The 17171-nt window shown below is 46.9% G+C and overlaps 3 protein-coding genes across 4 annotated transcripts in view; 2 read left to right on the top strand and 1 right to left on the bottom strand.

Annotated features, from left to right (window-relative positions):
* Fas3 (fasciclin 3) overlaps window positions 1–3076 on the top strand; it is a gene marked incomplete at its 5' end in the record, with an annotated part of 28961 nt that extends 25885 nt beyond the window's left edge. The window contains one exon of the mRNA XM_078194675.1: window positions 394–3076. Within this exon, the coding sequence (XP_078050801.1) occupies window positions 394–597 (204 nt within the window). The remainder of the gene's footprint in view (window positions 1–393) is intronic.
* LOC144477271 (uncharacterized) lies at window positions 3068–13269 on the bottom strand. Its single transcript, XM_078194872.1, has 7 exons — window positions 12795–13269; window positions 12106–12681; window positions 9815–11634; window positions 8122–9739; window positions 7914–8051; window positions 4712–7826; window positions 3068–4598 (listed from the first exon to the last, which is right to left on the bottom strand). The coding sequence occupies exons 2-7, from the start codon at window positions 12481–12483 to the stop codon at window positions 3880–3882; spliced, it is 7788 nt and encodes a 2595-aa protein (XP_078050998.1). The 5' UTR covers window positions 12484–12681; window positions 12795–13269; the 3' UTR covers window positions 3068–3879.
* On the top strand, window positions 13259–16212 carry LOC144477272 (uncharacterized). 2 transcript variants are annotated; one of them, XR_013495152.1, is made up of 4 exons: window positions 13259–13634; window positions 14045–14314; window positions 14587–14928; window positions 15618–16212. XR_013495152.1 is itself a non-coding variant. In XM_078194873.1 (3 exons), the coding sequence occupies exons 1-3, from the start codon at window positions 13259–13261 to the stop codon at window positions 14670–14672; spliced, it is 732 nt and encodes a 243-aa protein (XP_078050999.1). In that variant the 3' UTR covers window positions 14673–14996. The 2 variants fall into 2 exon arrangements, 1 of the variants encoding a protein (XP_078050999.1); XM_078194873.1 differs by lacking the exon at window positions 15618–16212 and having other exon boundaries at window positions 14587–14996.
* Window positions 16213–17171: the final 959 nt, after the last annotated feature.

The raw sequence follows: 17171 nt of genomic DNA, 5'->3' as shown, positions 1-17171 counted from the left end.
AAGTCCTACAATTGTACAACTTAAAATTAGCTCAAACTTTCCCCTTTGATATCGAGTCATATCGACCCCTCATGTATAAAAATAATTTAAAAATATAATTGCTCCATTTCCATCGCATTAAAATGTTTATTCAACGTCGCATAATGTAATAACATTCCAATCGGCAAAAACCAAGAAGTTCAAGCTGGCCAAGAAATTCGCATAAATTCGATCGGCCAGCAAAAATACATCGGCGCCAAAAATCCTGATCTATTTTAAATCTGCATGAAACCACGCGATCCAACGTCCATCGCGAACCGATTTTTTTCCAAGTCGATGCTGAACCGCAAAAAAAAACCTGTGCAATGATTTCAATGCCGCAATTACCTTAATCAAATGATTTCGTTCCAACAGCTGCAGACGTCGCCGGCCGTGCCGGAAAACAAACCTAATCCGTCGACCGGCGAGACCGGCATAGTTTACGCTGAATTGGACCTGACGCAGCAGCAACAGGGCGGCAACCCCCGCCGCCTGAACGAGGACAAGACGGAGTACGCCGAGATCTTGTACACGAAGCCGCCGGGCACGGACGAACAGCAGACGCCCACCACCGAATAGATTTCTTGCTGACGAACAAAAAAATACGCAGCTACTGCAATGACAAAACATCTATCCTCCAGCCATCGTCGAACGCGTTTCATTTATTAGCCGATCCTTTTCAGCTTATTTTATAGACGCTAGCTAGTAAGACGTTATTCCAATATTTGTTTCCAACGCGGCCGACATTCGAATTCGTATTTATTTCCATTATTCATCGACTCTTTGCACTCGGAGCTGTCTAAGCCTTGAAAACCAGCCGCTATTTTTCTAAAACAAATTTCACCGATTATAAACAAAATTCTGTCGATTATTTCCGCGATTTCTAATTGCTTATAAATTAAGCGAGAATTGGTTTTTACAAATAGAGAATAATAAATATCTGCGAGTTTTACAGAAATTGTGAAAAAACTGTGAAAATTGAAATTAAAAATTGAAAATTAAAATTCAGTCACTGGCACATTTAATTTCTGCAAACATATAATAAGAAATAGCATCTGAACAAGGATCAATTAAATTAAGCATATCTGCTTACAATTTATTAATAAAGATAATAAGAAGAATAAAATTGAAAAATTGAGTCTGAGGAATATTTTGTCCATGCAAACACGTGACAGCGAAAGAAATATTTAAACTTGAATAAAATGCAAGGTACACTAATTGTCAAAGCGGCCATTCTCGAGTGCAAAGAGTAAAGAAACGTAAAGGTATGGTGAAGCATTGTTTCAAGATCAAGCTGTCATAATCCATAGAACAATGGTTCACCGTACCGTTGCGTTTCTCTGAAAAGGATCCAGCAACTTAGTTTTTAGTGTTTCCTTAGCGTATCACCGGAGAGTAACAGGAAATTAATTAATCTAAGGGAAGAGAACCAAAAGGGGTTTCACAGAAGTCAAACGACACTTCACCGGGACCGAACTATCGACAACAATCAAACCAGAACCTGTCAGAGCCCGCTTTACGACCGTATTTTCCGCCGCTGAAATCCGCGCAGAACGCTTGCGAACACCTAATCGATTTCGCGCGGCAATTAGCAGGAAAGAGATCGATAATGCCCCGCGCATTAGGCGGCCGAGCAACAGCGCGTTGCCATAAGAGAATTTTACTCGTGACCAACTGAAATTAAGCGTGTTTCACGCGGCCTCGCGAAAGTATACCATGGACGCGAGCTAGCCTAACTCAGGGGCAAGTCGGTCGTGAACGTAAAAGGAAAGTGGACGCTTGGCGCAGACAGCGCGACGGATAAATAGTACTTAATCGCATCTCCGTGCAGATAGAAATCCATCGCCGGGATATTTGACAACAGACACTGCGCCAAGGGGTTGCGAGAGGTTCAGACGAGATCGATGTACTTAAATTTTATTGTTACTATTGTTATCGCGTATTTAAATAATAATAATAACTAAGTGTAACGTCCGTATCATATATGTATACGTGCTGTTCGTTTGAGAGTCGCTTGAAACGTTTGCTTCCTATAAAGCTACTGTGAATATATAGAAATTATACAGGGTGTGCTAAAATTATGTCAACTCCGGGTGGGGAGAGGTTCTTCAAGTGATTTGAAGCAACTTTTTCCTTTGCAGAAATGTTCTACGAGGCTTCGTTTACGAGTTATCGATGAAAAACGTACGACGTCACGCCCCTGACACCTTAGCCCCGCCCTTGCTCTCTAACTGGTCCGCTTTTTATGCTTGTAACTCGCAAACGAGGTCTCGTAGAAGATTTTCGCAAAGGAAAAATATCATTCAAATATCCTGAAGAATCTCTCGGTTCCCTGATACAATATAATTATGGGATACCCTGTATATCGAGGCCCTCGAAGGGCCACTTATTGCACTTGTAACTAACAAAATGCGAATCTTACGAATTTTACGAAAGTTGAAACTCGACGAGAGATATAGAAAAAAAAAACGAGATAAATGTTAAAACGCCAGTTAACAATTATATGTCCTCCGACCCTTTTCGATTCACCTTGAAATGCACAATACACGTTTTTACCTTTGATATAGCGGGGGAGTGGGACCGATCGTCGAAACGAAATTAACGCCGAATCATATCAGAACGATCCAAGCTGCTTTGAAGCGTTGTTTATATGTGTTCTTTGTACATTAGTTTATTCTCTAAACACAGACGGGAAACGATTTATGTTAGTTATGCGTGCCGCCATTAAACTTGTATCCCCCGTAGTTCATTAAGACCCAATCCGTAAAACGCCTATGCTTATATATATATACGATTTTACACAAGCGTTTCGAAGATGTCTATTTACAAACGCCGTTTCTACCCCAAGTTTCTATCGCTATCTTTTAATATAATTTTTCTATCGTTTTATACCTTCGTACGAAAGAGAGAGAGAGACCACGTGTCACGTGTCGCTATAACACGATTTATTCTCTGTATCATTTTCTGTTGTAAAGTTTTAATTTTAATATTGATTGCCGTCCAACGTCGACGTTTCTAATCTGTACGTTCCATGTCGAATAAATTACAATTTGATCAACCCGTCCAGCTTCATCAACCTCGCAATTTTCAATCGATCGTAAAAATAAATTATAGCAAACAGGATTAATGCGCAGCCAGTCAGATAAGTATTTTCCTGAAACAATAACAATGTCTTTGCACGTGTTGCATATGAACATTTAAATTGCTAATGACAATAAATCGTTAGATATTCGATTAAATTGTTAACTAAATTACTATTTAGATTGTTGATTAAATTGTCGATTATTTAAATTATTACGTTCCCAAATTCAGTTAATTGCTCCAGTCTCAAAGCATCGAGCAAAGTTTAGAGCCGAGCGAAAATGCATTAACGGGTTTTTCGCTGATTCACTCGCGACGACTAATTAGTCGAGTCGGCTTGCATCTGTCGTTCGATCCCATCGCGATAGCATTTGCTCGCGTCACGCAAGAAACGCTCGTAAAAAAAGGCAACGAAACGTTGCTAGTACTACAATTACGTTCCGCGCGATACTTTTCTCCATCAATCACGGCGGCAACGTCGTCAACACTTATGATAACCACCGCGTGTCCCATACATTGATCTACGATCGAGCAAACCTGAAACACGTATCGATACACATTGATGAAAAGGTCCTATAATTTTTAATAAACCATCTCGACGAGATCACAAAATCGACTACAAAGGTTTTATAAAAAAGACTGCAAAAGTTTGCTTAAGTTGCAAATTTCAACGAGGTCACCATAAATTGGACATTGATAAAAGGATCTACTGGACAGAAAAGGACTTTTGACAAAAATAAATAAAAATAAATAAAGAGATCTAGGTTGATGCAGATAGGCTTAATCATCTTCAGTGGTCGCTTCCATTTCTGTCTCCTCCTCAGTGCCCTCAGTGGCATCGGTATTGTAGGGTACATCCCCGACGTCTTCGTCCCCGTCAGCTGCAACGCTTGGTGCTGTACTCGCACCAACGCTAGCAGCCGCGCTAGGAGCTCCTCCTTCAGCATCCTCTTCCATAATGGGTGCTGCAGCAGGCGGCTTCTTGGGTTTCGGTAGACGATGCTTGTAAGTGGTGTAGACAGCTCTGCGCATATCTTTGGTCCCCACGTTGAACTCCTCGCGCGCAGTCTCCGTGAGGAAGCTGGTCGCCTTGGTGCACTCGAGGGGCTTGTCAGGAACCGTCTTCGGGCTCTTGAAGTCCACCACTCTTGGATAATCGTCGCAGGCGGCCAACAAGTCGGTGATCGACATCTGCACTGCCTGCTGAGGCTCGAAAGTGCCGACTACTCGCTTCTCGCACTTTTCAGGGTCGTGGGTGATTAATAAGGGGTCGAATTTCGGCTCGGGCTTCTTCAGAGGGTCTGCCTGGCCTAGGTTCAAGTGCCAGGTGGTGCTGACCATTGCGCTGGTCATGGCATCGCGTCTCAAGGTTGGCTCCACCGACGGCAGCTCTGGGTACTCTAGCTTGTCACCGTGATCGATGCCTGCGGATAGGTTCTTGTGGTAGACTAGGTAGGAGTCTTGATCTGGTACTATGTCTGCTCCTGGGATTAGGGTACCTGCGAAGGGATAAAATCCTTCAGAGAGAGAGAGAGTAGCGTAGAAAGAATAGAATGAAGACGATGATGAGGAAAAATATGATAAAAATGATGATAAAAAATAATTAACGTACCAGGATCGTAGCTCTTTCCAGGGCTGGTTCTAAGCGGCTCCAGGAAGACCTTCTTCTTGGTCTCCTGGCTCTTGTTGTCGACGAAGTTGAAGTCCTCCTGTTCGAACGTGAACGCCACCGGCGTGATCCGAAAGTCCATCCTCTTGTTCGTATTCAGGGTTTTCACCATGGCGTAGACCAAGCAGTTCATGTTCCTGCATCGGAGGACATAGATAGCTCCGTAGTCCCTCTCGAACAGTGGCGGGCCAACCCAGCCAGGATCAGCCATGTAGAATCCGTCCTTAGCGGCCAAGCCAGCTAGGGTAACTTTGCTGCACTCGATCAGGATATTCGGAGACTCTGCAAAGGCTTTGTTCAGAGCAGCCGCTAGAGTGAGCTTGTCCTTAGTTCCATATAGAGTGCCGCAGATAGCTTCCCTGAAGTCGATCACCCAGAGATGAGGGAAGATCTTGAAGCAGGGCTGGAGGTTGAAGTCGTTGTAGTACTTGGCGCACTTCATGACGCCTCTGATGCTCTCGGTGTAGTAGGAGTCCCCGCAAATGACCGCGGAGTCTAGGATAGCTGGCCCCCACCTGGACGGGTGGCTGAGATACTGCATGGCCAAGACAGCGACGCAAATGGCGGCCTGGTTTTTGCCACCGCGGTCACCGAATCTGGAGTCGTAGGCCCCGATAGTGCCCCAGACGGAGTAGATCAAGTTGGACACCTCCACGGCATAGTTGTTCCAGAACTGCTTCACCTTGCCTTCCTCTTTTCTCTCCTCGTCCTCTCCCTTCTTCTTCTTGGCGCCGGGTTTCACGATGTCAGGCGCGTGTCTAAAGTTCCAATGGTAGTCCAAGTACAACCACATAGGGTCCTCCTTGAATGTGTCGAACGGAGGGACGTTGATGGAATCGACGTGGACGCGGTGGATGAAGAAGCCGGTGGTGTCCTCGAACTGGTTGAAGCACATGTTCTTCACCATCTGGCACAGAGTGGGGAAGATGCCGAGGCAGGCTCTGCCGCCGCAGGACACCTTCCTTCCTCTCTCGTTGCATTGGTAGGGGTCTATGTAGTAGTAGGCGTTCGTGCTCCTCGAGTACCAGAAGCCGTAGCAGCAGTTGGTGAAGTGGATCATCCCACTGGCATACACCTTGAAGAACTTCTTCAGGTGCTTCCTGACCTGAAGGTAGAAGTCGTTCCTAGAAGTCCGCGGATTCACTGTCAGCAGGACCAGCGGCAGCGTGCAGTCCCTCAGGTCGAAGATCCTGTTCATGATGGTGACGTTGCGCAGGATATGCTCCGTGTGGAACTTGGGCTCAGGGAACTCTCTGTACACCGACTCGGAGACCTCTAGGATCTTGTCCACCATCTCGCGCATGGGGCTCTGGACGATGTCCCGTTGCACCATCACGGACAGAATGGCGACAAAGTAGCATCGTTTGACCCTAGGTTCCATCAAGGTGTCCCTGTTGCTGAGGGCTACTGTTCCGTGGACAAATATCGGCTTAGAGTCCGGTACTGTAGGTCTGAAGATAGCCTCTAGGTCGTAAGGATCCGTGGGCATCCTATGGATCTCTGGCAGCGAAGCCGATGGCACGACTGGTTCATGGAGACCCTTGGTGTCGCTGCAGTCAGGGTCCATCTTCTGCGCGTAGGACACCGTGATGACTCTCATTACGAAGGTCTCGCCTTCCGGCTGACCGATCACCTTGACGATCAGCTTCAGGAACTCGTTCATGTCCGTGGCGGTGATGATCCTCAGGTTCTGCGTGCCAACGAGGATCCACCAGGCGAAGTGGTTCTCCCCTTTCTTCATCACGCCCAGGTGCGCCTTGCCGCAGGTCAAGATGGCGCCCGTGTAAGTTGGAGTGTCGAAGACTTTTTGCAAAGACATCGCTAGGTTCCAGCCTTCGGTCGCATAGAGGGTGCCGTAGTGCAGAGGCACGAAGACGACCCTGAAGACATAGTTGGCGATCTCGAACTCGTTCAGCATGCCGTCGGTCATTTCGGAGACCGTCGAGTCCTCTGCTGCCAGCAGGGTGTCGAAGGAGTAGTCTAGGACAGCCTCGAACAATCCTCTAACCGTCCTCACTGACCAAGTGATGGGATCGTGGATCAAAGACCAGGCCATGATACAGACGTCCAATGGGATCGCGACGATGGTAGCTGTCTTGAACCTCCTGTCGAAGATCTTCCTCCTGACCATTGTCTTCAGCAACTCGTATTCATCCGTGTCCTCCGTAATCTTGGGGACCTTCTTGAAGGGTGCCAACACCGGAGTGGTGATCTCGTTCTCCAGGACTGTGACCTCCAGCATCGAGGCGTTACAGAACTTGATGGGAGCGAAGCCAGGGACTGTCATGTCGTACCCAAAGCTCGTCTTCGACTCGACGGTCACCCAGTCGAGCTGCTCGATCAGAGACACCGATGACTCTGGGGATAGCACCACTTCAGGTGGCTCTTCAACGCGTTCTTCCTGTTCAGGCTTATCCACGCAGGAAGTCGTCTTCTTCCTGCGTTTCTTCTTCCGCCTCTTTGTCTCCATGTGGGCTATGCACACGGTGTACAACCGGAAAGGCTTCTTTGTATTTTCACCAACGTTCGCCTCGATTTTCTCCAGCAGACAGTTGAGGTCACAGAACTCCATCAGACTACAAGAGCCACCCTCAGCAGCGTTACCAAGCTCGTCGCAAGGATAAGGATCGAACAAGTAGTAAGCCCCATTTGCAGTCCAAAAGGCGAAGGCACAATTGGCGAAGACTATTATGCCTGTCTGGTTCTTTTCGAAGAAGCTATCCATGATGTACTCGACGTCGTCGTGGTCCGAACTCTCTGGATCAGCGTACATAGCCTGCTTGGTGATCACGTTGTAGATCGTGTGCATTATCTCGACGTGGTGGAACCATCTGTAAGGCTTGAACCGCAGCTTCCCGGTCTTCCCGTAGATCTTATCACCAAGGTAGATGAACTGGTCCAGGGTGTTCGCGCTGAACTTGTCCGGATCCATCTTGATCTTTGCCAGGATGCACAGCAAGGCTGCGAAGAAGCAGGACTTGAAGTGAGACTCTTCCGTCGACGCTCGGTCCTCCAGGCACATGTTGCCCAGCAAGACCCGGTAGCCGTCCTCGGTGACCTAGGGATTGAAAGTAGATAGCAGTAGCTAGGAATAACTGAGATTGATGTAGCTAGGATCAGCGAGAATCAAGATAGGTATCATTACTTTCCAGCCAGCAGTATGCTTCTGCTTCTTCTTCGAGTTCGCTGGCTTCATTCTAATGGTGGTGGTCTCCTGGGATATCGCAGACGACTTATGCGAGACTCTGCTCTTGCTATCCGGCGCCTTATCCTCCACTTGCAGCTGCCATAACAGTGACATCACAGATAGAAGTCAGTATCCAAAATGAAGCTACATTCAAGAGTATCCAGACCTGGTCAGCCACTTTGAAGTCCGGGAAGAACAGCTCCAGCAGCAGGTCTTCGGTATTGCAGAGGATCTTCTCCATCAATGCGTCGCCTGCATCGCTCTTGGACGTCAAGCACTTGCGCTTCTTCTTCTCCGGACAGCTGCCCAGCCTCTTCTCAGGAACTGGGGTCCGAATGATTGGACCCAGAGGAATCAAGGTCGGTCGGATGCGGAGTCCCACAGGTGCTTCAGGGATGTCCTCTCGAACCATACCCTCTTCCGTCGGGGTCTCTTCCAGCTCCTCATCTTCGCCCTCAATTGGTCCGTCGTGCTGAATGTACATGTCGTCGATGGCCCTCATGGGTATCAAACATATCGGTAGCAGTCTGGAGAACAGATATCTCTTTGGACAGAGCTTTATCTTTTTCGAGGGCACCGAGAAGTCGATTCCTGTCCCGGCACTCATCACGATCGTGGATCTTGATAGCAGCGACGCGCCGAAGCCGCCCTTCTTCTTCACGTCCAGCCTGGAGTCTATGGAAAACCGTGAGACCAACGAGGGCACGGACCTCTTGGCCCTCTTTGCCTCCAACAGCTTCATCAGCGTCTTGTTCGACGGCAAGACGTACGGAGGAGGATGCTCGTACTTCAGCTTCTCCAGAGCCTTCTGCGCGTGTACTCGCTGCATGTCCTCTTCGGTCTCTTCGGGGATCTTCAACCCAGCAGTGAGCAGCGCCAGGTTCAGCCGGTAAGGAGCATCAGGCTGCTCCTGCTCCCGTACTTCGAGAAGAGGATCCACTATCGGTTTCTCTGTCTCTTCGAGGAGGCCAGCGCGAGGTCTTCGCCTGCCTTCGTCTTCCTCCTCTTCTTCCTCCTCTTCCTCGCCCATGGTGACGTCGAGCACGTCCGCGTCTTCCTCCTCCTCCACGACCGTCTTCAACTCAGCCTCTATCTTCTCTATGTCCTCGTCAGTAATGGGCAAGAAGCTAGTCTTGAACATGTCGATATCATCTCCCGGCGGCATGATCTCGATGTCGGTCGCGTACTTGCCAGGCTGAATAGAATCCAGCGACACGAAGTGGAAGGTGAAGGTGGGGTCGTTGAACTCTATTAACCCATAGAGAAGGTCGACCAGCTCGTTCAGGGTACCCAGTACCGCGAAGGAGGCTGGATAGTCCCGAAGGCGCCAGCCTTCGATGTCGCTCCCGTAAGGGTTGAAGAGGAAGTAATGCTCGTTCTCCTTCCAGATCGCATACATCAGCCGTTTGTTCTCCAGGACCAGCTCATTGTACTTCTTGAAGTAGCACTCGAGAGCTTCCGCCAGGTTGGCCAAGGGAGCAGCTTCTCCTCGGATGACGTCCATCTTGGATTTAAATATCACGTCGTTCTCCCCAAACTTCAGCCGCACCGGTAGCATGCCCAGGTCCAGATGGCTCGGGGTAGGGAGCAGCTTCTCCTCCTCCTCTTCTTCGCCTTCCTCCACCTCCTCCTCTTCCTCCTCGCCCTCCGCAGCCTCCTTCTTATCAACAGCTGCGGGACTGCCCTTGCGGATCCATTCGATGATGTTGCCGTACGTCTTGTCGCCGACGTCGATCAGCTGGTCGATGTCCATGTTCCTCCAGCGTTTAGGGTCCTTCAATTTCCTACAATATAAAAAATATATGAGTCTCTACTTATCATACTAGCTAAGTGTCATCTTTAGCTTATAGTCTAGCTACCTGTAGGCTATGGCTACCAGCCCGGCCATCAACCCCTGCTTCCCTCTGGATCTGATCTCGAATTCGTCGTCTAGGCAGTTCTTGGAGCCCTGCAGCACCAACCGGTTAGGCCTGACCTTCATATAGCCTCGGATGACTCTCTCCACAGGGGGTTCCTCGGGTATCTTCTCAGGTTCCTCTTCCTCCTCCATCTCCTCGTCGTCCCATACCTTCTTCCCAATCTCTTCCTCTTCTTCCTCGCCGAGCTCCACCTCCGGTTCCTTCTCCTCTTCAGGTGGCAGTATCACGTAGCTCCTCGGCTCGTCATCCGTCATCATATACATCTCTGCTTCCTTCATCAGCGGCGGCACCTGTACTGCCACGTCCTTCAGCTTCAACAGCTGTGGTCTAATCGTCGGAGTCATGTCCTGGACTTCGTCTATCTTTCCAATGGACTTGGCCATGATGGCTGTTGGGGGAGCCTGGGGCCTGCGATTAGTGCCCTTCTCCCGATAGATGACATACTCTAGGGGCCCGCCGGGCGTGACCCCTGTCTTCACGTAAAGAACCCGGACACCGTGAATGATAAACGGGTCCTTGTCCCTGCTCCCGGTGTTCTCCATGATGGTCTCGAGCACCTGGTTGATGGAGCTGTTCATAGTGATGCAGGCAGCCTCGCCTGGTTTATAGGTACCATCTATCTCGGCAGTGCCGGACCTGAAGCCCTCATCGTCGCAGGCATAGGGGTCCATGAAGTAGTAGGTGTCGTCGTGCCTCCAGATAGCATAGTAAATGCCCTTGATCTCCAGCATACCGCAAGCCTGGGACTCGAAGAACTCCCTGAACCCGCTATCGAACGCAATCTTGCCCTTCTTCTGGCCATAACCTGGCACCACGTTCGTCCTAATCTTGATCTTCGCCGAATAGACCCCTAGGATTATGTCACCCATCGCGTCGTCCATCTTCAGCTCGAACTCCGGGTCGGACAGGTCTTTATCTAGCACCCGGACCAAGTCGATGAAGTAGATGTTGGACTGGTTGAAGATCAGGTCCACCAGCCCGCTGGTCCACTTGTTGCTGTTCACCAGTCTGGAGTAGACCAGAGTAGCCAAAGCGATGATCATGTGGGTTCTACCGCGGACAGGGGCTGGCAGAGACGGGTGCATGAGGTGGTAGGAGCCCTGGAGAACGGCTCGGTACTTGTCCTGCACCTTGTAACCACTAGGTCGCCTCTCCACTGCGTGGGTGTAGACCTTCTCAGTGTCCACGACAGCTATGGGCTTGGTATAGTGATCCACGCCACTGATGGCTATGGCGTAGAGAACGAAGGGCTCGTTGTTCACAAGACTCTTCTCCAGGATGATGAACAGGACGCCTATCAGGTCCTTCACCAGAAACAGCTTCGCCGTCCCGCTGAGACCGTCCGCAGCTGGCTCACAGTTCTCCTTTCGCGCTTGTCCGTCGAAGATGTTGTAATACTTGGAGTCCTTCCACAGCGCTATGTTCAGCACGGAAGAGCACAGGATCCCCGCGTTGTACCGCTTGAAGAACAGTTCCAGGGCCTTCACCAGGTGCAGCTCCGTCGGCTCCGACGAGCGGAACTTGCCCGCGTACGCCGCGTCCTCGATGGTCACGTTCACGGTCAGCTTGTTCTGCACGCACAAGGTCCTACCCAGGTGGAGGATCGTCAACAGCCGGCGGTCGTCCGTGTTGATTTCCTTATACGACTCGCAGTAAAAGCTATCCCCGTCCTCGATTATCTGGTCGATCACCGCCTCGTTCCAGCACCGTGACTTGTACACCGTCGTGGTTGCGAAAGCAGCGATCGCCGTCGCTCCACCCTGCCATCACCGACGATCAACAATCATCGGCACTACCGGTTTTGATCGGGTTGCGCGCGAGGGAAACGAAATTAGACGGTGCAGAGTTCTCTCGAGATGTAAGTACAGAAGATCGGATCTAGTCGCGGAGGATTGTGCAAGGTTGCTATCGGGGTTAGCGCGCCCTTCATTTCTGCGACAGGATACTTTGGAATACAGTCTCGTTTTCAGCGATTTTTAGCGCACGAAGTGTATTTTATCTATTATCGTCGCGAATTAGGTATTGTTTTAATGAAAGAACCCAGATAACACGAGGAATCCTATCAGAAGTCTTCGTGCCACCTAGGTATCACCAACTCCAAAATTGTCTATTTTTTCTTATCTAAGGACAATTCTAGAGAATTTCCTAAAATAGTTTCCTAGTAGCAGACTTTATAAAATTTGTTACATTTCTCCAGAAAGATTGCAACGAATTTATTTTAGTATCCTTACCTGATGTCCTCTGGACAGAGGCGAGAATTTGGGCATGTTGATGTGAGTGAGCCCGGCGCGAACCCCGTATCGAACGCAGGTGGGCAATTCCGGTCGGATCTCGGTGAGGGAATAAGTGTCGTCGGGCAGGTCAAGGAAGAAGTTCAGGTCCTTGTACTGCTCCTCGAGGCCTTCGTCCAGCTCGTCGCTGCTCGGCGCATTGTCGTCCGCCGCGCGGACGTTCTCCGTCACACGGCCGACAGCGTTCACGACCTCCTTGGAAACGATTTCGTCGCATTCCGCCAGGAGAGTCAGCTTGGTCTTGTACTCCACTTTCTTCTCTCTGTCGAGCTCCACCACCGATTTCGCCCTCTCCAACACCGATTTCGATCTCTCCATCCTGCTTATCTGATAGCTCTCGGCGAAACCACGGAACCGGATTCAAGCGAGCGTTACCAGAGCTGGGTATTATTCAAATGAAATAGTACTCCGTTTAAGTGGCGCATCAAATTCCGGTAGATAGAACGTTTGATTTCGTTAACGTGGAATGTACAGTGAAGTAGTTTATTCCGGTGATTTATCGTCGGTGGTACGTTCCTTCGAATAAATAAAATATAACAAGAAATAAAATTCTTGAAAATAAAGTTCTTTAAAATCAAATTCTGTAATATGAAATTCTTTGAGATAAAATTTCTCCGAGCATTACTCACGTCTTCAATTAACAACCATAACCAAGACTTCCACTGTCAGTGTTATCGCCATACGAGGATTTAACAGCGCGGTCCATCAACGTCGCGCTCGGCACAGATATCCTGAGACTCGAGGGACACGGTACTCCACATTTTTCTATCAATTTAACCGCGAGACGATCACTTAGAATTTTGACAGAACCACGTTTCAAAGGTGACAGGGAACACTGCGTGAAGTGCGACGGATAATCCAAGCGAGAAACAAACGAAACCCTTCGTCGTCGAAGTTCAAGCAGCATGGCGGTTTGACCAGAACCGAAACATCGCTCAAACATGAATTAAACACTTAAGAAACTAAGAAACAGAACCGTCCATCATGACAGCAATAGAACCGAAAAACAGGTCCACCAGCACAGTTTAAAAAGGAACAAACGATGCGGAGAGATTAGGTTGGTTTAGGTATTCCGTCGACCAGCGCGATTAGGATGAAACATCGACCGGAGTGTCGGAAGTACTTGCTATGGAAAAAGGAGCAGGAGAGGAAGTCGAGGAAGGAGAAGAAGGAAGAGAAGAAGCCGAAGGTGAAGAAGGCGTTGGACTGCCTCGACGACGATGAGGTCGATAGTCCGCCGCCGGGGGCGAAGGTCGGCAACCGGAAGTGCAAGAAGAAGAAGAAGAAGACGAGGAGGAAGCCGAGGAACAAGGCCCAGTACGTGGTGAAGGAGATTTCAATGGCGGAGCTGATGGTAAGGAGGATCAAGCCGTCGATGGAAATCAGGGAAATCCTCCTTAACCCAAGGCACATCGGCTGCCAGTTCACCACAGTGCCGGATAGCATCTCGAAAATGATCGAAAGCGCATGTAAAGTCCTCGAAAAATTAATTAATTAATTTTTTAAAAGTCTTTGCACTTCTTAAGTTAGACTGCGGATATTTATGCAAAATTAAAATTAATTCTGTTAATTGTAAGAAAGATCTAATATCTTACAACAACTTATTAACTTTCAATTTACATTTTATCTTATATTGAACATTTTACAATTAGATTGAACACTTCACAATTAAATTAAACATTTTACAAAAAATTGAACATTTCAAAATTAGACTGAACAATTTACAATTAAATTCAACACTTTGGAATTAAATTGAACATTTTAAAATTAGACTGAACATTTTACAATTAAATTCAACACTTTACAATTAAACTGAATATTTTAATTAATTCAACGTATCAATGCATACCGAATTCATGGTCTATTAACGTTCCCGAAGTGACGCTTCTGACGCAAAAGCCACCGAAGAGAAGCAAGAGGAGGAAAGCGGATGGAAAGAAGTCGGAGAAAAAAGAGAAAGAAGCGGCGGATGATGGGGCTGACGGAAAATCGAGGGAGACGATTGCGACGAAGAAGAGCCAGAGCAGCAAGGCCGGAGCGTCGAGGCAAAAGAGTAAAACGAGCACGAAGAGGATAGAGCTGGACGAAGATTCCGAGGAAGAGGAATGCAGAAGCATTTGCTCGTTCGATAGCCAGATCTGTTTGGCAGGTAATGCGTCGCTGTTATATCGCATACTTTATGCAGAATAAAAATCGTCGGTATATAATAATTGCAATTATATTGGACCACCAAAAAAGACGTGTTCGAAAACAATTTGTATCTCGGACGCCTTGTTAACTGTCCACGGTGAGATTAATATCTCCGCGTTTGTTTTTTCCATTTATAATTGCACCGGTGTTTAGACGAATGACTTGCAACCTAAATTAATATGTAACCGGTTCAATGTTTACCGAAGTAAATTGCTTCTGGTTGGGTTACAGGTGTGAAGTTAACAGCCGAGGATAGGAAGAAGATGAAACAGTACCAGCGCGACGCCGAGGACGCGAACGCGGAAGAAAAGTCTTAGGTCTGAGACTCGAAGATAATAATCGTACTGTGATAATAGTCCGAGCGGACAACGGGGAGAGAAAAAAACGAGAGAACAGTCGTCCGTTCGTGTCCCGTCTCCGGGTTCAGGGGGAACGGAAACGAGAATCGCTGCAGTAACATCTAATAGCGGATGACAAAAAGGTTGCTGATTAAATGGCAGAAAAACTGAACGAACGCGACGGGAAAAATACCGGAGCAACCGTGCAACGGCTCGATAATCGATGGTCGGAAGGGTACGATTTCGTTCCAATCGGACTCTCCTGCGATTGCACAGTCGTTTTTCTTGCTCGAATTTTTACTATTAAACAGACCGTTGCGCACTTCTCTCTGCTGCATTTTGTATCGACGATTTCTTATTTTTGTTTTGCGAATGAAATGCAGATTTTATAAAATTGCTGCATTCGAAGTTCCGTAGAATTTTATAGTGTACGATATTCATGATTTAAGTCAGAGTTAAGCCAAAGTTAAGTCAGAGTTAAGCCAGAGTTAAGTCAAAGTCAAGTCAAAGTCAAGTGGGAGTCAAGTCAGAGTCAAGTCAAGTCAGAGTTAAGTCAGAGTTAAGTCAGAGTCAAGTCAGAGTTAAGTCAAAGTTAAGTCAGAGTCAAGTCCGAATTAAATCAGAGTTAAGCCAAAGTTAAGTCAGAGTTAAGTTAGAGTTAAGTCAGAGTCAAGTCAGAGTCAGTTAAGAATTAAGTATAGAATTTCACAGCGTACAGTATTTATCAAAATTTTTTAGGTCAGTGTTAGGTCAGACCTAATCTAATATAGACCTAAGTCTATATTAGGCAATACTATACACTGTGAAACTCTGACTTAACTCTAACCTATCTCCATCCTAATTCTAACCTAGCATATCTTCATATTTAAATTTTATCGAAATGAATTATTATCTAAATAAATAATGACAATATTTAACACGCAGGTACTATAGCAGATCAAAACAAGTTCCACAAACGATTCAACAGTCACAAATTATCCGTTCCCATTTCCTACGATGGAGAAGGTGCCACGACGTATTCACGTGACCGGAGACCAAGGAGTGGGGGACAATTAGGACCGGTAACGCCGCGGTCCTTTCCCGGTCCAGAGTATATTTACAATTGCTAATGAACAGGCTTGAAACAACGACAAACAAGAAGCCTGAACAATTTTCCTAGCGGGCGAAACGCGCCTCGGAAATTGCGACAAGAATACCGGATGTTATTTTCCGCCAATCGCGAGGCAGCAATGTATAAATGATTAAAACGGCATGGTCGACGGAACCGTGGGTCGCCGACAAACCAGTCGTGAGAAACAGAAATAAATAAGATGTTTCGGAGAATTTAATCGCTCATTGCTGCAAGATTATTAATCATCCAGGGGGGCGCGTTGATGCCTGATAATCACGTGCCGGTTGACATGATCCGATGCCGTGATTATAGCGTTCGCCGTTCCTTGGCTTGACTTATTGGGACACGGTGAAAGTGAATATACAGATAATGCTCCCTGTGCTTTATTTTCGTTTTGTCATAGTATCGATTTGTACAACAGTATTTAATATTCCTTCTCATCAATTTGCTATATTAAAATAGAATAAAATTGCAGCAGATACTATAATAATTACCAAATATTACTAAACATTAATCGCTTAAATTTCTCACGAATTTCTGTCATATTTCTAACAAATTTCGCACAGTAATTCTCCTGTTGATTAAACAATGTCATACAACAATATCATCGATAAAACGTTAGGCATTAATTTGTCATTATTCATACGCACCACGCCTCTATCTTCGTCGTTTATTTTCACCGTGAGCGCAGCGTCCAGTTTAGTCACCCCCCCCCGGCCGTAAATTAGAGTTTACACATCCAGTGGAGGTTGTAAAAACATAAGGGAGATGATAATCCGCTCGGAACGATCGGATGGTGACGTCAAGGCGACTGTAAAAATTGTTTACCAGTTATCTCTGACGCAGGAGATTCTACGGGCGGTTCGCGCCGAACCCTTTCAATAAGACGAGACCGTTAAGATGACCGGGGAATCCCTAAGGGCCTTCAATTGGTTCGGTCATTGACGCGCATATCGTCGGGGTTGAGGTAACGCAGCCGGTAATCAAGAGGTGGACGTCGGGAACTGAAGGACTCTTTGAAGCACACGGACTATAGCTTGCCGAGAAATTCGAAGCTTTGGAAGCTCGTTTGCCTCACCTGTGTTATCTTTATCACAGTTGATTTTATACATCTTCATTTTAAATAGAAAGTTTTAAGACTATCGGCTTTTAGTTATTAACTTTAAATACTATGAAATTTTAGTTATTAATTTTAAATACTACTGACTTTGAATTATTAATTTTAAATACTATCGACTTTTAGTTATCAATTTTAAATACTATGAACTTTTAGTTATTAATTTTAAATACTACCGACTTTCAGTTATTATTTCCAAATATTATTGACCTTAATTTGGATTAATTTAAAAAATTAATACCATTGAATT

The sequence above is a fragment of the Augochlora pura genome, chromosome 11 (assembly GCF_028453695.1).
Source record: "Augochlora pura isolate Apur16 chromosome 11, APUR_v2.2.1, whole genome shotgun sequence".
Classification (NCBI taxonomy): Eukaryota; Metazoa; Arthropoda; class Insecta; order Hymenoptera; family Halictidae; genus Augochlora; species Augochlora pura.
The sequence above is the reverse complement of the archived record's forward strand: the minus strand, read 5'-3'. Positions and strand labels throughout refer to the sequence as shown.